The sequence below is a fragment of the Mastigoproctus giganteus genome, chromosome 12 (genome assembly GCF_048544385.1).
Source record: "Mastigoproctus giganteus isolate SK-2022 chromosome 12, ASM4854438v1, whole genome shotgun sequence".
NCBI classification, from domain to species: Eukaryota; Metazoa; Arthropoda; class Arachnida; order Uropygi; family Thelyphonidae; genus Mastigoproctus; species Mastigoproctus giganteus.
The window spans coordinates 49,563,599-49,588,768 of NC_143586.1; the positions used below are offsets into that span (position 1 = coordinate 49,563,599).

General features: G+C 30.8%; 1 protein-coding gene across 6 annotated transcripts in view; it reads right to left on the reverse strand.

Annotated features, from left to right (window-relative positions):
• Nin (blastoderm-specific gene 25D) overlaps positions 1-25,170 on the reverse strand; it is a 535,259-nt gene that overhangs the window by 25,190 nt on the left and 484,899 nt on the right. For all 6 annotated transcript variants that reach the window (XM_090386147.1, XM_090386148.1, XM_090386149.1 and 3 more), the window contains exons 9-14: positions 20,921-21,061; positions 18,748-18,922; positions 17,000-17,116; positions 12,792-12,884; positions 5,924-6,107; positions 558-626 (exon numbers count right to left, since the gene is read on the reverse strand). In XM_090386147.1, the coding sequence (XP_090242273.1) occupies positions 558-626; positions 5,924-6,107; positions 12,792-12,884; positions 17,000-17,116; positions 18,748-18,922; positions 20,921-21,061 (779 nt within the window). The remainder of the gene's footprint in view (positions 1-557; positions 627-5,923; positions 6,108-12,791; positions 12,885-16,999; positions 17,117-18,747; positions 18,923-20,920; positions 21,062-25,170) is intronic.

The following is a 25,170-nucleotide window of genomic DNA, read 5'->3' on the forward strand; positions in this document are numbered from 1 at the left end:
AATGATTACATTTTTTACAATCGTTTGCACTATAGTACTTCAAATATAGAATTAAACTATATACATTAAGTTAATTGGATATTTTTCCTGCATGGCTTAAAAAAAATTGACATTATCATTTTCTGATTACTATGCAGAAATCTTGAATCTGGGTAACTTGGTAATGAGAAAATGGTGGTGGGTGGGTGCAGAGCAGGCAATTAAAATGATATTAGAACTTTGGAAAACAAGTTATGAAGAGATACTAAGTTACAGAGTTTGATTATCAGTTGAGAGAAGAGAGATATGATAGTAACTCACAAACTAATTAAAGGAGTGTGAGTTGTTTGTCAGTGAAAGGAGTGTTAGAAAATATTTTCCATGTTGGTGGAATTTAGATATGAAACTCAATAGGAAATAAGATATAAAAATGAACCTAAGCATGTGATTTTAAGCCTTTAAAAGAAGAGAACATGTAGCCACACCATTATTGTTTAACTATCTGCATTATGAAACAAAATCTGTGTGTGGTGTGTATGTTAAGTCAGAGCGATTTTTTAATACTTCAAAAAAATTACCTTCTGGATGCAACAGCAACCTTCGTCTTATCTTTCCTACTACAGGACTATCATCATCAGAATTATCTTCTGTAATAAGATTGGTGCAAAAAAAAAAAAAAAAAAAAATGTCACATGAAAAATTATTTAAATAATACATTTAAAGAAAATAAATTATAATAAATATCTCACAAAATGCAAAGCAAGAATTATATAAAAAAATAACTAGCGCAAGTATTTTATTAATAACAATTTTGTATTGATGAATGTATGAATTATAATTTGTATAATATAAAAAAGTTAGTGTCTCAAATAACAGACCTGTTTAAGTGAATAATTATCAAATACACCAAAAAAAAAAAAAAAAAAGAATTTTATTAGTATAAACCCATTTCAAACCAGCATTCTGAAATTTCTGTATCTATTTCTGGAATCTCATTTAATAGATGAATAAGATTTGTTAAGCTGTACTTACAAATTTTCATTATCTTATCATTTTTTTTTTATAATTCAAAAATTCCAACTACAAGTTATAAAACAATCAAGGGAGACTACAATAAGTTAAACTGCAGAAAAGAAGAACTAAAGTAATATCCATCAAAATAAGCCTCTTGAGTAAAAGTGGAAATAAAATTCACCACATTTATCAAAGGAAAACTCAATATAAACAAAACAAAAAAAAAAGTTAAAAGCCTTAAAGATGGGAAAAAAAGCTGATGCATTGCTGGAGATAATCAATAGTTTTTTTGCTTTTTTAATTAAGGCCACAGCTATCAAAAACATTTCTGTGAGAAAGAACTGTTTGCAAAACCAACCTATTTTAATTAGTTCAATTTTTTGTGTGTCACCCACATACATAAAACTACAGTATGATTAATAACAAACCATCAAAATAAAATAAAGAATTTAAGGAGGATTACCACATCCATCCTTATAATTATTACATCAAATTTTGTCTTCCACTCCCAAGACATTTAAAAAAAGGAATGAATTTTGTGTTTTTATAGCACACTTGCAATAAAAATTCAAAATTCACATTCATTTTGTATATGTTATACATGAGGTTAATGAACATTAATAACAGAACATGGAATACTGAAGAAATGTAATAGTAATAAGTAATAACATAAATGAACATGAACTAGCAATAACATGACTATTTGAATAATGATTTATAACATTATACAAAGTAGTAGGTGAAGCTGATTACTGACTGTGGCCTCCCTCTCTGGACACCTTGAATCAGGAAAAGATGTCTCCAAATGTATGGCTCACTCATTTGCTAAAATTAATGGATGAAAATTTAAAGCTAGTGCTAATGATATATATCATTATCTTTGAGCACTGTGATTTCATTTATTATGACTAACAATAAAATTTTAATTATTCAGTTTGCATATTATTCTATCCTTTGTTCTAAATTTAAATAAAAATACATACTGTACATATATTTTTATCATATCATACGATTACTAACATTATCATTACTAACATGTAGATGGGATTGCCTTTTTGAATAGGACTTCCAGACATAAACAAACATAGTAAGCATATACATGCATATAATATATCTATCCTCTCAAAAGTCATGGAACTCTCTTGTAGTTATGAATAGAATGTGCATGGGCAGGAGCAGCAGTGCGTAGCACACGCTTCTTGATTTAGACCGGGGTTCGAGCCCGTGACCACCAAATACGGAGGATGCGGAAAAGTCAGGGAATGACCACTGCATATCCCCGGAGCAATATGGCCTTAGTTGCTAATGCTCCTAAAAAAAAAAAAAACCAAATAACAAACAAACAAATAGAATGTGCACTTATTCAAAGAAATTAATTACTGTAAATTAATCAAGACTGCTCTCTTCAAGTTCCACTAATCAAGAGGGCAGTTTTGGCTTTATCCTAATTCTACATTCCAGTTCAGGATGTTCAACTGGGTTTAGTCTGCTATATGCTAGCTACTACATATAGTGTGCACAGTGTTAAGTTCAGGTGCCACCTGGTTTCCCACATCTGCACCATATGTACACTGTGAAGAAAAACAGTACTACTTACTGTAAATGCCAGAAAAGTGTTGAATGTGTAGTACTGTGTTGGGTTCTGTTGTGTGTCCTGGCATTTGGCTGCAGGACCCCTGGTGGAACCCCATGTTGCCTGCACACACACCACTAGGAGATAGTCAGGCTGCCCATAATTTTCTGGATGGTCTTTGTCAGGGTTGCCTCAGCTTCATGAGCAGAGACCAAGTTAAAAAAAAAAAAGGTGATTAGATAGAGTGCGGTAGTACAGGATGTATGGAAGAAGCGGAGGGATGAAAGTAAGGGTAAGGGGATGTAGGTGAAGGCATCCCCAAGCAGTAATGGACACTAAGTTCCATCAGGCAAAGGTGAAGAAAGGGGTCAAAGGTGACTTTGACACAGATAGGATTGCAATTTGGTGTCTCTGTCAAGTCCAGGTGGAGTCCAATCCAATGGTAGCTATCAAACTCTAATCATCAGATAGTTGTCTGTTTAGTGGTGTGATGGTCAAGTTCATGACTGTCTAGTCTCGATGGTAGTCCATCTTGGTCTCAAACCATCTGTTGTCTTCCTTGGAACCATTGTGGTGGTGGTACAGGAACTGTAGATAAGGAATTCCTTCGGTTGAAGAGCTCTTGTGCGAAATGCATAAAAGCTGTATATTCCTCCCTACTATCAAATAGGTGTGTTTCTTGATCTTTGGGTATGTAGGTGAAGGAAGTGATGAAGGTGCAGCAAAGATTCTCATACAGAGGGCAGTCGTACATGAGATGGGACCAATGGACCAACTCTCAGTCCCATCACAGATGCAAGTGGGATCATCAGTGATTCCCAGGGCCATTAGTTTGCCTTTTAATGATCCATGGCCAGTTAACAGGTATGTAACATACAGGCCAGGTACAAACCGAGGGGGGGATGGCTAGCTACTACAATGTTCTTATGTTATTCTCTTCAAATCATGTGCTCACAATCTTTGTTTTGTGGCATGGATTATTGTCATGTTGGAGGATACAACAGCTGCTTCCATAAAACTGCCACAATGTAGGGTATATAAAGAACTGTCAAGAACATCAATGTAGGATGGTATTCATGGTTCCACAAACTGAAAACAGTGAATTGAGTACCATGAGAAACACTACGACACTTCCTGTTGTCCCAACTTTACAGTTGGGACAGCATACTGAGGTAGTTAGCATTCAAGCATCCTACATACTGAAATACTCAAATATGTCCATCATATTGGAAGAGAATGCAGAATTACACATCATTCCACAAGACTAATTTCTGATCTAGTACAGGTTCTTGCATCCTGCCGGTGGACAGTGTATATTTATTTTTATTTTATGAAAAGCATGTGGATTGTGATTTTTCTATGAAAACCCATGACATTCAGTTCTTTACATATTGTGCAAACACTGACAAGTTTGCCTGGAGCTACTTACAGTTCCAGACTTAGATTTGTAAAGGCCTGTTGGTAAGATGAGGCAAACAGCTGTTTCAAGTTGTGTTAGCTCCTCTTAGTCAGTATTTTAAGCTAACTGGTCATTTACTGGGCTCTGTGAAATGGAAATTCATCTCTGAACTTCCATTTCATCAGCATGTTGACTTGGAAATGTTAAATTTCTGAGAAATAGCACCCACAGACATTTTCCCTACACAACATACATTTATCATTCTCCCCTTTGAAATTTTTTTTTAACCTTTTACTTATGATTCTGTGTACACATTTGAAATGAATTCCAGCTAACTACTGATCAGTTTTATAAGCTAAAATATTTGCATGTTTCATAGTCCCAATTTACATGGGCAATCACAGATGTCCCATAACATTTGGTAGAATAGTATACATTGTATATATTACTATTAAACGTACATATTTAATAAAATATGCATGTATAAAAACATGCCCAATGGAGATTAGAGTTGCCAAGTGACCACCTTGGAGAAAACCAGAGGAATATCACTTTCACATATCCACGGCTTGTGTTTCACACATTTACATCATTTACTTCAAAGTCAATAAGCTTGATGATCCCATAAAAATACTGGACAGACATGAGGAAAGTTCCCACATTCAAAGAGAGATAGATTATAGTAATAAATACTGAACTAGACTGAAACTATATTCAGAATGATAATTGACAACTTTATAATTTAAATTTGAAAATTTCTTTCACATTAAAACAATTGAGAGGCACGAATATATTAAAAAAAAAAGTTACTTCATAAAGATTCATTTCAGAAACTGCTATGGTCATCTGTCCATAGAAATTGAAATTTCATTGAAACATTTGAACCTTTATTATTCTGGCTATGTGAGAAAAATAAAGATCACAAAATACAGTACTACTTAAACAACAACAATGGTTACAAAATTTATTAAAACTTGAAAAAATAACTATAATGAAAATGGAACATAACTAAAATTAAACAAACAAACATATATGATAATAAAACTTAATCAATTAGAAAATGTGATACATTTACATGTCCAGTATTTGCCCAATTTGTTTAATGGATAGTGAGGTCAAATAGTAGACTTTCTGAATCAAAACTGAACACCTGGTAAGCCTAAGAGAGACACATTTCAAAATAATTACCGAAATCTACTTTTATTTGTAGCGATACAGCTCTCCATTATTTACTTATTTTTAAGAGAGTGAATTATTTGCATTATTTTTCTATTTCCAAACAATGTTAAAGGGTTTTTATAAAACATATGAAATAACACAACTGCATGAAATCATTTACAAATAGAATTTGGTTTGGACAGATTCAAGAAAATAAACCGAAAATTTACGTAAACTCTGACATTACAAAAATTACATTGAAATAAACAGTTTCCAACAAACACAGAAAAACAGAAATAATGTGGAAAGTGGTTATCACATGAAGCACATAGTAGCAAAACAAGTCTAAATTGAGGATTGTCTATATTACTTGAATAAATTTAAGCACAATGGAAAGAAATAGCTAAGAATTTCATTTAAAGCCCTTAAATACAGGACATACGTCAATTAAAATAGCTAAATGAAAATATAGCTTTTGTGCAGTAATTATTTATAGCTAAAAAAGCAATAAATTCTATATTAAACACTAATTTGTAAACCAAAACTATTTGTAATTGTATTTTCAATCAAAATGTATGATTGGTGAGAAGGTGCATTGTCCTGATAAAAGAAGAGAATGTTTTTTCAAAAGCGCTTCACTTCACTTTTTCAACTGCTCCAAAAAAAAAAAAGGAAAACTAGTTTTTCCTTTCAATTTTGGAAACAAATTTATTATAAAAGATGAATATTTAATAACTATAATCATACTTGGGCCATAATCTTATTAATCACCCCTTATATATTAAGAAAGATGGCCTTACCTGTTGATGACCCACTACCCCTTCTTTTAAGACATACAGGACCACTGCCTTTCCTGTAATCAGATAACCAGGAACCTGTACGCTGATGCCTCTTCCCTCCAGGACTATGTGAACTTCCAGTGATGTGCTGTTGTTGACAATTTTCAAGATCAAGAGTAAGCTCATCGATTCTATCTTGAAGATCCTAAGAATTCCAAAGCAACATAATATGCAGATATGGTGAATGTAAAGTTGTGTTTATAAGTAGAACAGGGAGAATAATGTTAATATTTAAAAAAACGATAATATTATTTTAATTTATTTTATTTTGCTGTTAGAAACTGTTAAGATTCAAACTGTTTTTTTATTTCTACACTAACAGATGCTGGAAAAAAATATTCAAACCTAGCCAGTTAATATTAACCAGTGAACATTAAAAAAATCTTTCATCTGCAGAATAAGAAAAACATTTTTTTTATTTTTAAGTTTGTTTTCATTCATCATGACATTTTTTGTTTTGTAATATGCTGTTATAAGTACTCTACAAGTGACTGTAGTAATAAAAACATACTTGAAAACAATCTTTAAAATATCATAAATTTATAAATTTTTTTCAAAATTTTAAAGCATTAGACTATGTTGTTAGCAATAATGTCCTTACAAACAGAGTAGACTCCTGCTTAATCAGTGTAAATGGAAACAAAAAGTATGTGGTTAATCAAAAAATGGATTTTGATTTTGTACTATATGCACTTTAAGAGATTCTGTTCCAGAGGTTAGAGACCTATATCCCTCAAAGGTTGCTTATCCCTGCTATATATACTGCTGGGGATACAAATTAAACCTATGCATAAATCACAAGAAATTTTTTTTAATAGTTCACCTTTTACATATTTTTAATTTTTTTTCCAGAGAATTCACAATGATCAATAATAGTGAATAAAGAAATAATACCATCACCCTAATCCTGCATTAATAAATATTAAAATCTATTATAACATAGGAAAACTGCTTGAACTAATATCAGTCAAAAACAATCCCATTATTTTTATTTCAGATGAAGGCCTTTCTTTCATTGTCTAGTGTAGTCATTTACTAAAAATTTCCCAATTTTCCAAAAAAATCAAACAACTGTAAAACTAGTATATATGTAAGTGCAAGTTAGAACCAGCTGGTAAAATGCCAAAAATGTTAAGCTGCAAAAACAACTGACACTCTTTGAACTGTAATGCATAACAAGAACTGTAATGCATAACAAGAATAAAAATAACTTTAGCAAAGATGATGAAACAAAACTCATTTACATATAATTGGTCAGAAGACAAAATACAAGATAGATGTGAGGACTGTATTTCCATTATTAATTTTTTTGAACTTAAATTCAATAAAATGATTTAAAAAAAACTTTAAAAAATTTTAAATGATAGAGTTGATCTTCTAAATTCTTCACAAAGCCTTGGCATCTCAACATGATGGGTATTGTGTACTTTGTTCCTGTATTCTCTTTAGCCATTTAGTGCAAAATAGAAGATAACACCCAATTTAGTAATTACAATGATTCATGTACAGCATATGGAAGATGAACAAAGGGACCTATGCAGCAAGTTACAAAACAGAAACATGTATCACTGCATACCAAAAAAAAAAAGGTCCTTTAAACAGGGCAAGGAAAATGTATGAATCAGGAAATTAGCCCACAGTGGGTCAGTCCATATAATAATTACAAAAAAAATTACAAACAGTAATTACAAACATAAATAAAATGTGGTACAGTAAACTGGCTAAGAGCAGTATAATGCAGGCTATATATTCCAAGTGAACAAGAGCACAACCAGCAATCATGGAGAAGACACTGCAGACAACATAATGGGTAAATAATATGACATGCTTGTCAGTGACCAAAGGACTCGTACCAGTATTTCTATGATGGCCAAAATGATGGGGAATGCCAAAAGCAAAGCATGTGGACGGACAAGCAGTTGAGAGAGAGAGAGAGAGAGAGAGTGTGTGTGTGTGTGTGTGTGTGTGTGTGTGTGTGTGTGTGTGTGTGTGTGTGTGTGTGTGTGAAGAACCATGAGGATTGTGTGTGGGTCAACGAGGGTGTCACCATGAGGGAAATAACAATCCAGTTCAGTTGGGAAATGCAGTGGTAGACATTCATATACATGACATGTTGGGCATTGCATCATCTATGTTACAGCAGTAGCCAGCCTTCTGTACACTTTTAAGATAAGGTCTGCACATATAACAGAAAAAATATGGGTCATCACAACTCAACACCAGAAAACTGAAAAAGGGTCTGGCAATCTGAAAAATCCTACTTCTAAATGTATCATGCTGATAACAGAAAAATTTACAAACTAGTCATATGTTATCAAAAACTGAATACAATTATGGTAAATTTTTTGTCTTAGAATCATTATTCTACACCACCAACCCAAATTAACAACTACTAGCATGTAAATAATAGGTGCTGTGTTGGCTAAGTGGCAAAAAACTGGGATTTTGGGAAAGTGTCAAAGCAGCCATGGGCATGTTTCCAATGCAAATCACAAGTATGCAATAATTTTAGGCACCATATATCTTGCTACAAGAATCAAGCCAATTTTACACTTGCCAAACCGTATAAAACGTATTATATATTCTGATACCTCAAATGTACAGAGATGGTCTGATTCATAAACAAGTATCTAATTCAAAGTCCTATTTGTATGTAGAAACAGAAGAAAGAAACTGTAAAGTTCCTTCTCTTCCTTAATAAATTATAATATTTTAAGCTTGTGTATTAATACTAAAAACATGAAAAACATGAACCAATTTGTTTACCTTAGCAAGTTTCAAGATATAATCCTACACTATGTTATGTTTTTCTGTCTTAAATGTCTGTTAAGGGACAACAGCAACATAGCATGAGCTTAGACTGAATGCAGAAAGTCAGTACCCCAAGGGTAAGACCACAAGAATTTAAAACAAATTGTTCATCAGTATAGAAGCTCCAGTATGAAGCAAATGATTGAAAAATTCAATTTAGGCAAAGGAAGATCCATGGGGTATGTTCTGTTGGTACAGACTTGGTTTGCACATGACATTAAAAGGTTGTGTTACCTCCGTCGAATATCTTTCTATCATATAAGACCAACCCCATTCTGAAATGCTTTATTTTTACCCAGATTGTGATGGATTCTTTCAAGATGATAAGACAACTATCCGCTGTGCAAAAACAGTATCTGAATGGCTCAAGAAAAATTCTCAAGATTTCCAACATCCACCTTGGACACCTATTTCTACAGATCTGAATCTAATTAAGAATATCTGGGATGCAATGGAAAGGGAAATTCAGTTTTGCAGTTTCTACCAACCACAATACACAATCACAAATATCCTGATGGAAGAATGGTCAAATGTGGATTGAGACACCCCCCCCCATGACACCTAGTGGAATTCATGCCACGATTTGTACAGGCTGTAATTCACTCAAAAGGTAGCCCTGCTACTGAATCAAGGTTTCTAATTTTATTTGCTGGTGACTGTACTTTATTTATAAATAACTAATGAAGTGCAATTTGGCACTGATTGTCATTTTTCATGACTTCATCAACTTATGTATCCAAATATATATGTGTGTATCTTTTCTGTTATATATCTAACTCCTCATTTAATTATTGGTTGGATGATAATTCTCACTAGAGTGTTTCATCACATCATCACATACAGAGTAATTATCCACATGTATTACATGTGATCAACTATGATTATAGCTACTATATACATATATATATATATATATATATATATATATATATATATATATATATACACATCCTGATTTTTATTATATCATATCCTCTAGCCTACCTGGACTCCCACTGTTACAGCAATTCAGTCATTAGCCAAAATACTGTAATTTGTAATGTGATTAAAAAAAACGATTTAAAGCTTTTAGTGCCAAAATGAATTTTTCACTAGCTAATCTCTAGTATAAAAAGAAAGCAAAAGAAGTCACATCACAAACTGAAATGAAAATTTAATAGTAACTAGAGATACAAATCAAGAATAACAACTGCATATTTAAATATACCCAATGCATTTAAATAAGATTACACAATAAAAATTTCTTCCAGGAAATCGTATATTGCTTCTAACAACAAAATATGAAATGTAAAAGCCTTCAACAAGTCTTTTCCATACATTTTTTGTTTTCCAAAATTGTCTCCATAACCTGCTTACCACAATGCAGTTGATATTTAGACATCTTGTCTTTGACTTTCAGCATAAGCTTTGTCACTGTGTCACTAGAGGAACAAAAGTGTCTGCAGATAGCCATGGCAGAAAAACATAATGCAGTGTTGCATTATTTCTCAAACTGTTTCCTTATCTGAGTTGAAATAGTACCCTATTTCTTTACTAAAAACATATTATATGCTATTAAGCAAAAAATTAAATTTTACTAATAATTCTAAAATGAATTAAAATAAATAAAATTCAAGGACTGTGCAGAGAAAATATGATAAATAATGGCTGATATGATAAGTAAGTATCATAGCAGCCATTATTTCTATACGTATGTATGATCATATAAATGATCATACATACATATCATAGAACATGATAGAATAGGTAACTCTGAACATGCAATGCACAAATATATGTACTGCAACAAACAATGCATGATCCATTGTTAACTGAGTGGTGCTATAGTGGCTGCCATAATAATAAAGCTGAAAACCCTTGTTTTCTGATGGAAAGTAGGGTGTTAGCTTCAATGTTATTGTTGCATAAAAAGAAACTTAAAAAAAAAAAATGAGTACTTATAGTCCTACTTTCATGAGAATAAACTCAAGGTTACTGCTATACCTAGTCTATTTAAGAAGTGGAGGGATTAGTGAATTAGTGAGAAAAAGAGGATGAATATAGTAGTATTATAGATCAAGATCAAAATAAGATCAGAATCAATTCTTTACATTAATTTGTTATATATTTATATGATTTCTTTAGTTTAAAATTAAACTTAATCTAACAACAAAAGTGCCCTAACGACCCCATCAATCCTTTGCTTCTAAAATAGACTGTATCTAGTGGTGGGCTTAAGTTCATTCACATGGTGGTATGACCATAAGAAGCAGGGTGCTATTTCAATGCAAATGATTAACAAATTGGAAGTATTCCATAAAATGATGCTTTGCACTAGACTTTACCACTGACCACTTGGGGTGCTGTTGCCCCTTCAGTGAGAGGAACAGCACTTGGATGTAGGCTCTTTAGAAATGTCTACTGTTCCACTAGAGAAACAGTGTAGACACTTTTGTTCCTCTAGTTGCAGAAAAGTTAACTAATAACATCTTTAATCAGATAACATCAGATTTTACAGTAGTGCCTTAAGTCAAAACTCAAGGCACTACTGTAAAATCTGATGGTAAAATTTCACATTAAAATCTAATGCAGAATAGCATTATTGTTTTATTTAACTATTTCAATTTAAAAAATGAGAGAGAATAAGGTGGCTAAATGTTAACTGCAACGTAATAAGCATATGTAGTCAGTTTTGGAAAACAAAAAAGCTTTAATTCTGTAATTTAATTACAGGGCAAAAGTTATCACACTTTTTTATATATATATATCTCCAATAATTCAAAATAAAACCAAAATAAAATAAAACATAAGCCAGTAATATATATATATATATATATATATATATATATATATATATATCTGACAATTAAAATAAATATGATATTTAAAATAAAAACATCAGCCAGTAGTACGGCAATAATACAGAGCGAAACAAAACGCAAAATAATAAAATAAACAAATGTTTGTTTATTTTGTTTATTTTATTATTTTGCGTTTTGTTTCGCTCTGTATTATTGCCGTACTACTGGCTGATGTTTTTATTTTAAATATCATATTTATTTAAATTGTCAGATATAATTAGGCATCATGTGGAGGATGTGCATTTGCTGCCTCTAATGATAGCTACATAGCCATATTTATTTATTTTTATTACTTTTGCCTAACTTTTATCGCACATAATATATATATATATATATATATATATATATATATATATATATCCAATAATTCAAAATAAAACCAAAATAAAATAAAACAACATAAGGCAGTAGTATGGCAGAAACTGTAGAGCAGAAATTAACGTAAAATAAAATAAACCAACAGGGAGGGGGAAGTAAAGGTAATAAGACATAAACAGTAGCCGAAAATTCCCTATATAATTTAATGCTTTAAATCCAATTAATAAAACCGATATAAAAATTTAAAATAATGCCAATTATATTATAATTTAGTGGTACCCCCCCTTGAAGGTACCAGTTCCGAAAAACGTGAAATATCACCAAAAAGGGGTAAAAGAACTACTAAGAGAAAAACAAAATATCAAAATAATAGACTGACCAATCTTATTTTATGTTATTACATCTTAACTTTTAAGCCATTATTTAAATATATATATATATCTGAAAACAATAACTCATATTTAAACTGCATTTTTTTGTTAATTTAATGAAGGCAAGCAATTAAAATGTATCAATTCCTCTCTCTTTGTAATTTCATAGATTAAATTAAGTAAAGGCAAGGAAACTGTGTACATGAGACAGTAAAAAGACAAATAGCAGGATAACTCGATTTTAAATAAGTCTGGAATCGATAAAATAATTCTAACATCACAATTCCATTTCCAAGTGTGTATGCACATGCATGCAAATGAGCAGGTGTATGTATGCACTTGCGCCCAACTTAAAAATAACACAAATATCTGCTCATAAAAATTATGAACAGACATCTGTTAATTATTACAGCTTATACAGATATAAAAAAGCAGATGTTTAAGCAGAAACAGTTTAATAATAAAGAGGTTTTTATGAGGACTATTAACCTTATTAAGTTTCTTATATTTCTCCAGTTCTAACACCAAGGACTGTACATGCTGCTCTTGAAGTTGATCCTGCCTTGATTCCAGTTCAGCCAACTAAAATCAAATAAAGAAAAGAATATTTTATTACTTAAAAGAGTACATTTAGTTTTATTCCATGAGAATTTCTGGCACAAAAGGGGTATAAAATATAACAATAAAAGAACTATATCTTTGGTTTTTATAGTTTTAGCTTATTAATGAAAATTTACTTAAGAACACCCATGCCTCTATAATATGTTTTATCATTAATGACAAACCAACTGTAAAAACTAGTAAAGCAGGACAGTACAGGAAAATACAGATAAGCTGTAGAAAAATACAGGACAAAAAAATATTGAAAGATATGGAATATGGAATAGAGAGATTCAGAATATCACCCAACAGGGATACTTTACTGTATTAATCTAAATCATATTACACTGATTAGGATCAAAATTTTGAAAATTAAGGGAAAATACAGACCATTACATATAGTAAATATAGAACATGTTTGAAAATACAGGAAAAACAAGATAACCGAAGCAATGATTCATACATAAGCACCTACTGTCTTCCATGTCCATTGGTCTGTTTGTCTATCTGCCCATCCATCCATCTGCATGTAACAACTTGATTCCCAGTGTTTCATATAATTCTATACTTGGTTCATATAAAAAGATTTGTTGAGCCCAAATTTAATTAAAATTAAACAAATAAAAATCCAACAATTATTATTTCTTTTTTCCATACAGTTTGTATGGGAAAAAGAAATTCATGGATTAAAAATGTAGCATGTTATTCATAGATTAAATGTAGCATAAATTTAATGCAGCATTGTTAGCTTTAGATAATCCATGCACAGTTTGCATATATTGTAAGACTCATGTAACTTATGAAAAGAAACACATATATAAAGACTAAAAAAAGAAGAATAATAAATATTATAAAGTTGTAATTAAACTGAATAGCTAGGTTGGAGAATGTAAAACTATTGAGCTTTATTAAGTGTTCTATAAGTTTTAATCTTAGGAAAAAAATTCAATTAATTTTTATAAAAAAAATAGAATAAGCCCAAAATGTAATGCACTGTGTACATCGTAATGGAAGTATGTTATTGGATGTGTAGATATTACTTAATAAGAAAAAGGTCAATCAATGTCAGATTTTTAGCATATGTTTCATTGGGCCCTGGAAAGCTTTCAAGATAGATCAGTCATTGTCTCCCCTGCCACGATCCCTCAAACCTCAAAAATCTATTCATATAAATGAAAGTATTACTCTAGAACAAAAAGTCAGATCAAGGTCAAATTTTCAACCTATGTTTTGCTGGTCCTTGGGAAAATTTCAGGTCCAGTTACAATTTCACAGCCCTTGTTCTCTCCCCCCCCGCCACAAAAATTTGCATACATAAAACTATGTTTTCACATTAATCAACAAGAACATTGCAGATTGCTACCAACTTTTCAAGATATATTCTGTTAGCTTCTGAGATCGTTACAAGTTCAATTACAATTCCATAGCTTTTCTTCCATCGATTTGTTAATGCATCTGAAATATAATGCACTGCATACAACAACTAATTTGTTGTTAATACATCTAGAAACAGGGCAGAAAGAGTAAGTATGTCACTACTCATTTACCACGCAGTTTGAAACTATACTTTCTTTGACACATCCAAATTATTTCACCCTGCTGTGATTGCCAAGCAAACTTGTTTTGTGTTTACAATTCTCAAGTAGTGTGGCTATATTCTTTTATGATTACATAAAAGTATATAGCCACATAAAATCCCATTGGTGAGTAACTTTTAATATTGTTTTAATGATCACACACACACACACACACACACACACACACACACACACACACACACACACACACACACACACACACACACACACACACACACACATTCTAAAGTTGACAGCCTGCTTGTGAGAAGAAAGCATAATAAATTGCTTAAATTATTTGATTATTCATTCACAATTTAGTATGACATGTTTTTCAGGTAAAAAGTCATTACAATATATCCTACAATCTAAAAATATAATTTCTCTTAAGAACTTCAAAACAGTCATTATTTTCATAATTTATTTCTGTATAACAAATGTTTAAAGCAAATGTCAAAAAAACCCCCAAGTAAACAGCCATCTATCATAGCCTTCTAATAGGTAATTAAGTTTATTAAGTAAATATATATTAATTAAATCACTGCAATAAAAATGAAGCAGCATAATTTGCCTCATCAATCTCCACCTTAGCAAAAGCTGTACATCTAGTAATCTCATAATGGATATAAATAATTAGCCTTTTTTTAAAAGTGTTTAGTAATGAAATGCTAACATCACTCCTATTGACAAAAAAGAGCAGATCTGAGTTGCTACATATAATGAAGTCATGAAGCCACTAGATGGGGAGGAGTAAAGCACATGAATATTGATGTGCAAGGGCAGCAGTCCTTAATGTCATCATACATTCTGTATTAAATAAGTTAAAGAACTAATGCAAATGAGAAGACACTACAAATAGACATTACAGTGAAGAATGATGCAACTGAAACATGAAAAACAGTTTCAACATTTTCAGAAATGTATAATAAAAGAAGCACCATATGAAGACTAGCATTCTTATCATCTCATTATATATATAAAAAAAAAACATTTTAGCTATTTATCTTAATGGTAGATAAAATGAAAAAAAAAAAAAGAAAAAAAAGTAAAGTATTAAGTTCTAAAATTTCAATTAACTTCAGTGTAATAAAGCAGTAAAAAAAGCTTGTTAATGTATTTAATATTCTTATTTTTAAATTTTCATTAATCTTGTTATTTTCACTTTTATTTTTAATTTGTGTAATAGTTACTAATATAAACAGTAATTTTCAGAGTTTTTTAATATTGGGCTTTTTATGTGAATATTTCTTGAATATTTCCTTTCTATAAGTCTGCAATTTATATATATCGCTATCAGGATGTTCACTTAGATGCTAAACATATTCATTTTCATATCATGGATTGAATTATTACTGGACACAAGAAACAATAGTATTTCTTGTAGAGGACCACATTAACGTGGAAAACTTTAAGCAGCTGCGCCCAGATGTGGTTCTTAGGGCAGGAAAGCAAACAGATCTTTTGTGCTTTGAGTGGTGGTGTGAGAGGAACATTTTCTTGTTAACAACCCAGTAGTTAAAGTCTTGATGCAACCAAGTCCTTATAGGTAATATCCAAGAATAAATGTATGTTACCATTAGAAATTAACAAAGAATAACTTGTGTATATCCTCATTCACAGCATCTGCTGCTAAGAATGAGGATACACGTGACGTGAGGATACACAGTTTTCTTTCTCTTCAGATAGGGGATTAAGCAGGCTATCAAATGCAACCTCCATGTCAAATCTGATAACTGGGGCAAGGGGAATCTCAATAAAGAATATGTGATAATACACTATCTTGCTGGAACATGACATTTGCTATTTTGCCTAACAGTTATGGTGTCCAGTATAATTGTAAAATTCCAAAGTAATAATAATAATAATAAGAAATAAAAAAAAAACAGCTTGGCACTGCAATATCTCTCTCTCAAATAAGTCCTACTATATCACAGTAACACATTAACAGGTGTGCAAAGCATGTGCCTTTCACTTCTGAGAACCCTATTTAATAGATATGTCTCAAATTTTTAATAAACTGTATAAGATCTGAAACTGCTTATTTTACTGTCTGATAACTTGGGTTATAACAAGTTTCCATTTTACATCATTATTTAAGCATGTTTATTTTGTATCTTTATAAAATAAAAGATAAAATATATTTATTATGCTTTTTAAATATATTTTTGATAAAACAGCCAAAAAGGTGTTTTTTTTTTTTGTTAATGGTGATCCACAATAGAACTTTAGTACTTTGATGGGTTGAGAGTTGAGCATACTGACATTGGGCTTGAGTTTCTGTAGGTGTACTTTACAGAACATAATGGAGAAAAGTGTTCTCACTGAAAAATTCTAACATGGGATAAATAAATGCAGTGCATAAATAACAGCATTTCACAATGTGCCTTTCTGCTGTTACTATTTCAGCAAAGAGAGATACATGTAATGCAAAAAAAAAAAAAAAAAAAATATATATATATATATATTGAACCTCTCAAAGAAAACTCATAAAAAACACAAAAAACAATGAAATTAATTTACCCTTTCCTTAAGCCCGGTAACAGAAGCTAATTCTCTCTGATGCATTTCATTTAATCGTTCTGCTTCCATGAATTTTTCCGTTGCATCCAAAACTTCCTGTTCCAGTCTACTATTTTCCTGTTATAAAAAGAAACCATAATGCTTTCATTTAGACAACTACTCATAAATCTATATATTCACTATTAAATTTAAATATCAAACAAGAAACAAAAATTACAAATTAGGTATTATTGAGGTATCACTCATGAAACCAGTATACATCATGTTAACCTGTTAGCAGGTATTTGAAATCATATATGCATATTTCTGAAATTTTTACAGTAATTTTGTTCCTATTTAACAGAAATTTCTCAAATTATATATATACAGCATATAATCAAATAGTTTGTTGCCATCCAAATGACAGAGGAGCAATATCCTTTTACAGACAAGCTAGAGGGGTTCACATGAAAATTAAATCTACTAATTCTTGAAAGTTTAGACTGGATGGTCTTGGATGAAATTTGCCACTGAAGGAGATTCCAGATGTTGGGGGGGGGGGGGGAGTTGCTCTGGTTAGTTATCAAGATGCAAAAACACTGGTTAACTTTGTATTACCAGCAAAATGTGATGGACACTATCTCAGTTTGTTTATAAAAATCAAGATGAGCCAATGGGAAGTCCAAACTTGACATTTAACCTCCGATAAAAAAAATATTCAGTTGACACAGTAGGCTGAATGGTGGATTTTAAGATGAAAGACAGATAAGTGAGAGTAAAATATAGATTCCAAAGTGTTTCTGAATAGTGGTCAGATTATGAATGAGGGCAGAGTCACATTTCATAAGCCAGAAGACTGCAAGAATGGAAGGACAGTTTTGTGCAACAGAAAAACTGTGTAAAAAAAATTACCTTATAAAGTATTATAAGTTACTCCCGAGTAAATTTAGTGGTTTTAGGATTAAATTGAAAAGAGCTAAAAAATGGGAGGGGGGATTGAAAACTATGACTCTTCATGACTAACAATACATTAAATTATTTACTGCTCATTATAGACAGAATTTTAAGAAGTGAAAATTTAAAATGTTATTGTTTTGTGCATGTGGTAGGGGGAGGACTATGTTATGAATGTCAGTGGTAGTCTGACAAAGCTAGTAAAATTTATTTAAAATTTATTTAAAATTAATCATCCTGTGTTACTCAAAAACAAATTTATGATTTGTTTTTGAGTAACACAGGATGATTAGTAGTTCATGGGGATATGAGTATTAGACAGTGATGGACAGTAGCCATATGGACTTATCAATCCATATCAAATAAACAGATAAGAAACTTCAATTTTTTGTCTTATAAAACCACCACAAATATCAAAGAAAAAAAAAAGTCAACATAAATGTTGAATGTTAATGGCATTATTTTATATTAATTTGAACACCCTCCCACAAAGAAACTGATTCATTAAGTTCTGGGTGGACATTCAAGTGAAAGTCAGAATTAGGTTCATGGGAAATTTAATTACTACAATGTTATCTCAAGATATATCTGTGTTTTAAAGTTTAACGTTCAGAATTTTGAATTAAAATTTCAAACTACTGTAAATTATATCATCACTGGCCTGCAAGTTTAATTTTGGAATAAAAATGATTAATGTATTCTTAAATCTAATAAATATAAGCACATTATGCAAGAGGTATTTTGTCTAACAGACAGCTTTTTCAATAAAATTTCAAAAATCCACATTGAAAATTTAGAAGAGTTTCAATACCAACCTGTTCCAATACTTCAAGCTGATTCTTTAGTTTATTTTCTTCTTCACGAATTACTCCAACTTCTTTTTCCAACTGCTGCTTTATTGAGATAGTCTGTATTCCCAGGGTTTCCCTTTCAGTTTGCAGCTCCTCCTGTAGTTCACGTACTTGATCTTGGTATTTCTTTTCTGTTGACCTTTACCATTGTATTTTAAAATTGGATCAGTTACTGGCTATGCCATCTACATTTATTATAAATATAATATGCAAAATTCTTTTTCAGAAAAAATAAGATAACCAACAGGCATATGACAAGAATCCAACATTTATGTATTTTCAATATAACCTTTATATAGCCCTAATTCGGTTTTGTTCAGGATTCATTCTTTTCTCAATCAGTGTTTCCTAAGTAATGAAAATCCTAGTAGCAACATGATCTGCATCATTTTCATCCCAGTTTTACTATATTCTACTATATGCCTAGAACTGAAGAAACTAGGTTTAAAAAAAAAAAAATCTGTAAATTTATGATCGAGAAAAAAATAAAATAAATTTTTTGATCTTAAATCAAGAGAAAACTGCTATTGGGTTAAATGAGGTCCAATTCAAGATTTCTGCTCCATAAAAACTGGGCTTAATGAATCTCCAAATTTTAGGTATATTAAAACTGTTCAATATCAATCAGAAGGAAACATATTAATGTTTTGTTTCTCTATACAATTTTGAATTTTATACTAATCTTATACAAAAAGTTTGTTTAATATTAAGTTTCTTTCACTTCTCACATTTTCGAAGTTAACTAAAACTTGCATAAATCACTTAATTATTAATTTAATAACTGTTTTAACTAAATATTCTGCAATGAGTACTAATCAAATCTTCTGTAGTATATATTTATATTATCATTTTCTGACAATAGTGACTGCAGAATAGGGGACTATTCTGAAACAAAATATTCAGAATTTCATTATGAAATTCTGAATATTTTGTTGTCAAACATCAGAGTTCCTGATGATGGGACCTATCATTATATACATGTCCATCAGCTTTAGATCCTCAATTTTATCTGTCCTTGGGTATGGAGAATTATGGTAGGAGCAAAGAATTTTTTCTGCTACTTCACAATGTGAGTGCAACAGTTTAATGATGAAGCATGCCATGGGATTGACTACTATTTTGATGTAGACAGAAGTATATATTGAACTTAGGTAGTTGAAATTCTCAAGTTATAAATAAGAACTTTTTGAATTCTCTCCTGGAATTTGTTTTTCAACCGCACCTAGCATAATTTCTTCATATTTTTTATATCAAATCAGGAAGATCATTTTGAATTTCCCTATATATGACAGTGTCCCAAGCCAGGAGAAGGAATATTATCTATCAATTTCATGTAGAATATTATTTAAGTTATGGTAAATTATCTGACTGTGGATGACATAAATATTTTATTCTTTTTTTCCATGCCTATTATTTAGTAAGAAGAAAAAATAGTTTAACAAGCATGAGCATATAAACAATAGCCCAACTTGAAGATGTAGACAATCAAATGGCATCAACTATAGATTCTACAAAAAAAAAAGAGGGGAAAAACTCCACCTTTTTAACTCTGCCACTATTTATATCATAAAACTCTATAAAACATTCAAAACCAATGAAAATCAATATAATTTCAAAATGAAATTTCAGTGACTTTATTTTTAGGTGACATTAACTGAACTGTACACAGTATATATCTGAAAGAAATAAAATTATAATACTAATGCTTGTAATTTAGACAAATGATTATGGGTACTTAAATTAGAATTCAGATTATGCTAGATAAAACAAAATGACAAAGTTCCAAATCTTTCTTAATTTAAGAATTTCATAAGACATTCTTAGAAGTGTAATGATATATCAGGATAGTTAAGTTCTACATTATATATGATATTATATTATTCAGGTCAACAAATATCAAATATTCAGCAATCTTGAGTGGTCATCAATCAGTAATACAAGTATGTACTCATATGTAAAAGAATATACTAATTTAAGATGAGAAGGCAAAAACAAAAGCATCATTTTGAAGGTATATCATCTAAAATCAAAACTTTTGATATATTTTTTATTCTATATTAATTAAAAATATTTTAAGAAACTTCTGTTTTAAGAATCATTACAAGATTTATAAGTGATTGAATAACTGATTTCTTACATCAACTTAGTGTGAAGGGATCTTTCCAATTTAGCATGATGGTCATCAATTTCCTGAGCCAATAATGCTGCCCTTGCATTAGCTTCAGTTATTCCCACTTTTAGCTTGTCTCTTTCTGCACGTAGCTGGTCAGAAGTCAATCTGGAAAACATTAACAGTCATGAATTTTGTTTACATTAGTTTTAGTTTTTGTGATATAATCATTCTTTATCTAGTTTTTTTTCTAACAAATTTGACAAGGCTGCCAGAGGTAATCATGCAGATCACAAAATATCTTGCTTCTAGAATAAACAAATAACTAATAAATCTAAAAATGATTTTCGAAAAAAAGAAAGAAAAGAAGAGTAGAAAACTTGTCCCATGTTCAAAGAGTAGTTAGTCATGCTTTCTAGTACCTTGCAAAAGGCCACTTTTTGCAAACGTTCATCCACCTTTGTTTCCAAACTGTTCTGTTGCAGTCTTAACCAAAGATAAAGCTAGGATTTTATTTTGTTATCTTTATCTTAGCTGCTATAATTTTATTTTTGTTATTAATATCTGCACTGAAGATATTGACAAATTTTCTCTTGGGCCTTGATCCTAAATATCATATCTTATGCAATGCTACCAACAGTTTTTCACCAAAATTTTAAGTCCTAAACATCTCTATCATAGGGAGCTAACTCCTGTTTTGTGTCACTATTTGATCCTTTTTTATTCTACTAGCATTTTTCTAGAGCATGTAAATTTTAGTCCAGATTCAGTTTATTTCTGAAAAGGCAAGGGGAAGTTTCTGCCATTCAATTATCACACCAATTTCTTCATTTAAGTATCTTCTAAAGTAATAAATAAATTTATCAGTAACCTGCTTCTATATTATCTTGAAGCCTTTTATTTGATACTGAATAATCAAAGTACTCTAACCAGAGGTGAGGGTGAAACTATAAATTATGGAACCTTCCATCAAGTTGTCCAATGGTCTCCACATGATCTTTAACACCAAACCAGCCAATGCCTCTCCCCCAGGAGTTAAGGAATTTACACAACAGTTATGAAATATAATGGTGCAAGTTAAGGTAATTTAGTTAGGTTGGTGGTAAGGTATTTCTGAAAAGCTCTCCCAGATGCACAAAGGTACATATATGAAAATAAAGTTAAAATATTGACATATTATTATTAGTACTAGCCATATAGTGCAAGGAAGCCTGAGGCTTATTCTGCATCAGCCAAAAAAAATTGAGTACCCTGTGAGAGAGAGAGAGAGAGAGAGAGAGAGAGAGAGAGAGAGAGAGAAGTAGGAGGGAATCACCAAAAAGAGAAGAATGATGATATCCAGATCAGGACTCTGGGTGTGCCAAGCCCATATTCACCAGATGTGAGCCCCTGTGGTTATATACATATAATGTTGAATAGAATAACAAGAAAGCGGAAACAAGAATGCATAAAAATGAAAAAAAAAACAGAGGAAGTAATCTAGTGCAGTCAAAGGCAGCAAATGCTAAACCTATGCAGAGCATGGACAATAAAGAGAAAAAAAAAAAAAAAAAAGTGAAAGAGCTAGGGAGTGATAGAGGGGGGGGGGATAGAAGGCAACAAAAAAAATATAAAAAAATATGTATAATAAGAGATATATAATTACAAAATTGACAAAATAAGGATTGGGCCACACAACTTACAAAACTAGCCTATCGTCAGGCTGGTTTTGTAAGTTGTGTGTGGCACCAGAAGACATTATAAGCAGGAGTGTTATGGCAGGAGTTGCTTGGAATCATTGTCTGTTCTGCAGTACCTTCAAATAGCATGGTATTCTAATGATGTTGTTACTGAAATTTCATAAATTTGAGGCTATCTCCTTTAAGTACCACTAATTTTATATATGTATAAAGAATTATGAATTTGTAAAAGTTGGCAACATTTATTATTGAACAATTTTTTTTCAGTAAATGGCAAATTCCATATTATTAAAAAATTAAACATTAATATTAACATTAATATATTAGTTTTAGGGATTATAGTAGTATTAAATAATTTTTTTGCATAAAACTTTCATTATTAATTTCATTTCCATTCATATTTTCTGTAGCTAATAAAAGCAGCTAATAATCTTCAAACAAGATGCCAGTTCATTATACTGTACCTTACAAAATTGAGACCTGTTTATGCTCTAATCTTGATATACCTGAATTAAAATTGCTCAATAAATGTGTTTAGGGAAAGGGGGGGACGTGTCCAATTACCAGCACCACAGTTTTCTGCATTAGTCAGATGAAAGAATATAGATTGATCACAAAGAATGAATGAGGAAAGGGGAGGAGAAAATCAATTTATCCATTCAATGCATTTTCCTTTTACAGCAACCAGAAATATGTAATGAAAAACTTGGCAACACGACATCATTAACAAATTACTAACTTCTTTTTATATTAGGATTGTTGGAGCAACATAAAATGACTGGATGTTTTCAAGGGAAAGTGCTCTAATGTACACTGAAGCAAGCAATAAATTTAATTTTCTTCTTTCTCTCAAATCAATACAAGACAATACAAGCTGTTTCTGATGGACAAAAGGAACACTTAGTCAATACATTTGAATTTTCAAAGATAAACCCCAACTCAGCTATGCAAAAAAAGACTGCATTACAACTATATCAAAGTTTTGCATTGTGTTTCCTTGTTATAGGCTCAAGCAACCTACAAATCCATTCAATGCCATTAATTTTCTTGCTTGATTCTTTTCTCTATGAAAAGCTTCCTGCTGTTTTCTGGTTCACCTTATTTAATTGATTTTGTCTGTCAAAAGACATCATTAAAATTTAAAGCCTACCTTATTCAAACTTTATATATAATATCACAAACTTAAAAGAACTAATAATTGCTGTAAATATAAGGATGACTTGATAATTAAGACAGTTTGTTGAACTGATGATAAAGTTGGAATCAATATTTCACTCCCCTGTTCCCTTTTATTAGAGGAAATGCTATTATGTAAGGCTATTTTTTTTAAATCATGAAAGTAAGAGTAAAATGTATCACTAATTCTATGCTAGAAGAGTTCTAACCTTCCATTGATAGCTGATGTGAAATACAGAAATTATAATCGATATATGTATATTAAAATTCATATGAAAATCGATATTTATTTTGTGAGGCATTTTAAACAAGAGAAAAAGTTATCTACTTAGACAAGTTTTCTTCATCTGGTTAAGCACAAATCTGAACTTTATAAAGTTTTCCAATTAAGCATTATTAGGTTGTCAATAGCCAAAGCTCAGTTTTAATACAGTATATATACCTGGTGCTAGTTTCATAAATAGTTACAGAAAGGGGTTATAATTTTATAGTATTCATCTTCTGGTAAATTTTTCTTAACCCTTCAGTGACCAGATAGGATCTGACAGACCCATGCATTTATATTTTTGTTTTCCTATTACTCATTCTATGTGTAGATTTTATTGGTAATCCTACTACCCTCCTCTCTTTTCCCCTTCTCATTTTATCAATTAGTTTCCAGTAAGACTTTCTTTGCCATGGTCGATGAGACCCAACTCATATAATGACATTGAGTAAAAGTGAATGAGTTGTTTGTTGCAATTTCTGTGTTGTAATTTTGAATGATGTAACTCTTTGAGACTCTGTCCTTACTTTAATGCATTTTAGCAGTAGAAATGGCAAAAAAATATTTCAGTGACATATACTACAATGATTTGTACAGCCTACATGGAATAACATCACTGACAGTGAGCACAGGCTGATTTAGGATTATATAACTAACAACACTGCAAGTTTAAACCCCCCTATATCTATGTTGAAGTGATGTGGGATGAATTTTCTACGCTATAAAAACATTTTTGATCTCTAGTACATGTTTTTACAATTTTAAATTATCATTATCTATATAAATTTTATTTAGCTAATTTTATATTTTGCAGACTCATATTCTATCTTTTGGTTCTACTTAATCATAAATTATTCAGCTTAAAGTAAATTCTCATTTAAATTTCATTGATAAAAGTATGTACTTTATAATTTCAAAAGATATTATTAAAATGATTAGTATAATAAATTTTTAAATGAGTTTATTAAATCTTCACCTATAAGTACAATGAATATAAGAAAAATTTTATTCAAAAATAATAAGAAGGGAAGAACCAGAAGCTATGCTATGAAATTGCATTATAAAATGCATCGGGTAAGTACAAAATATGTAGGTTAATCTGATTCATCACAAGAAACTTCTAAACAAGTTTAAGGTTGAGTAGTCTTTGCAATATA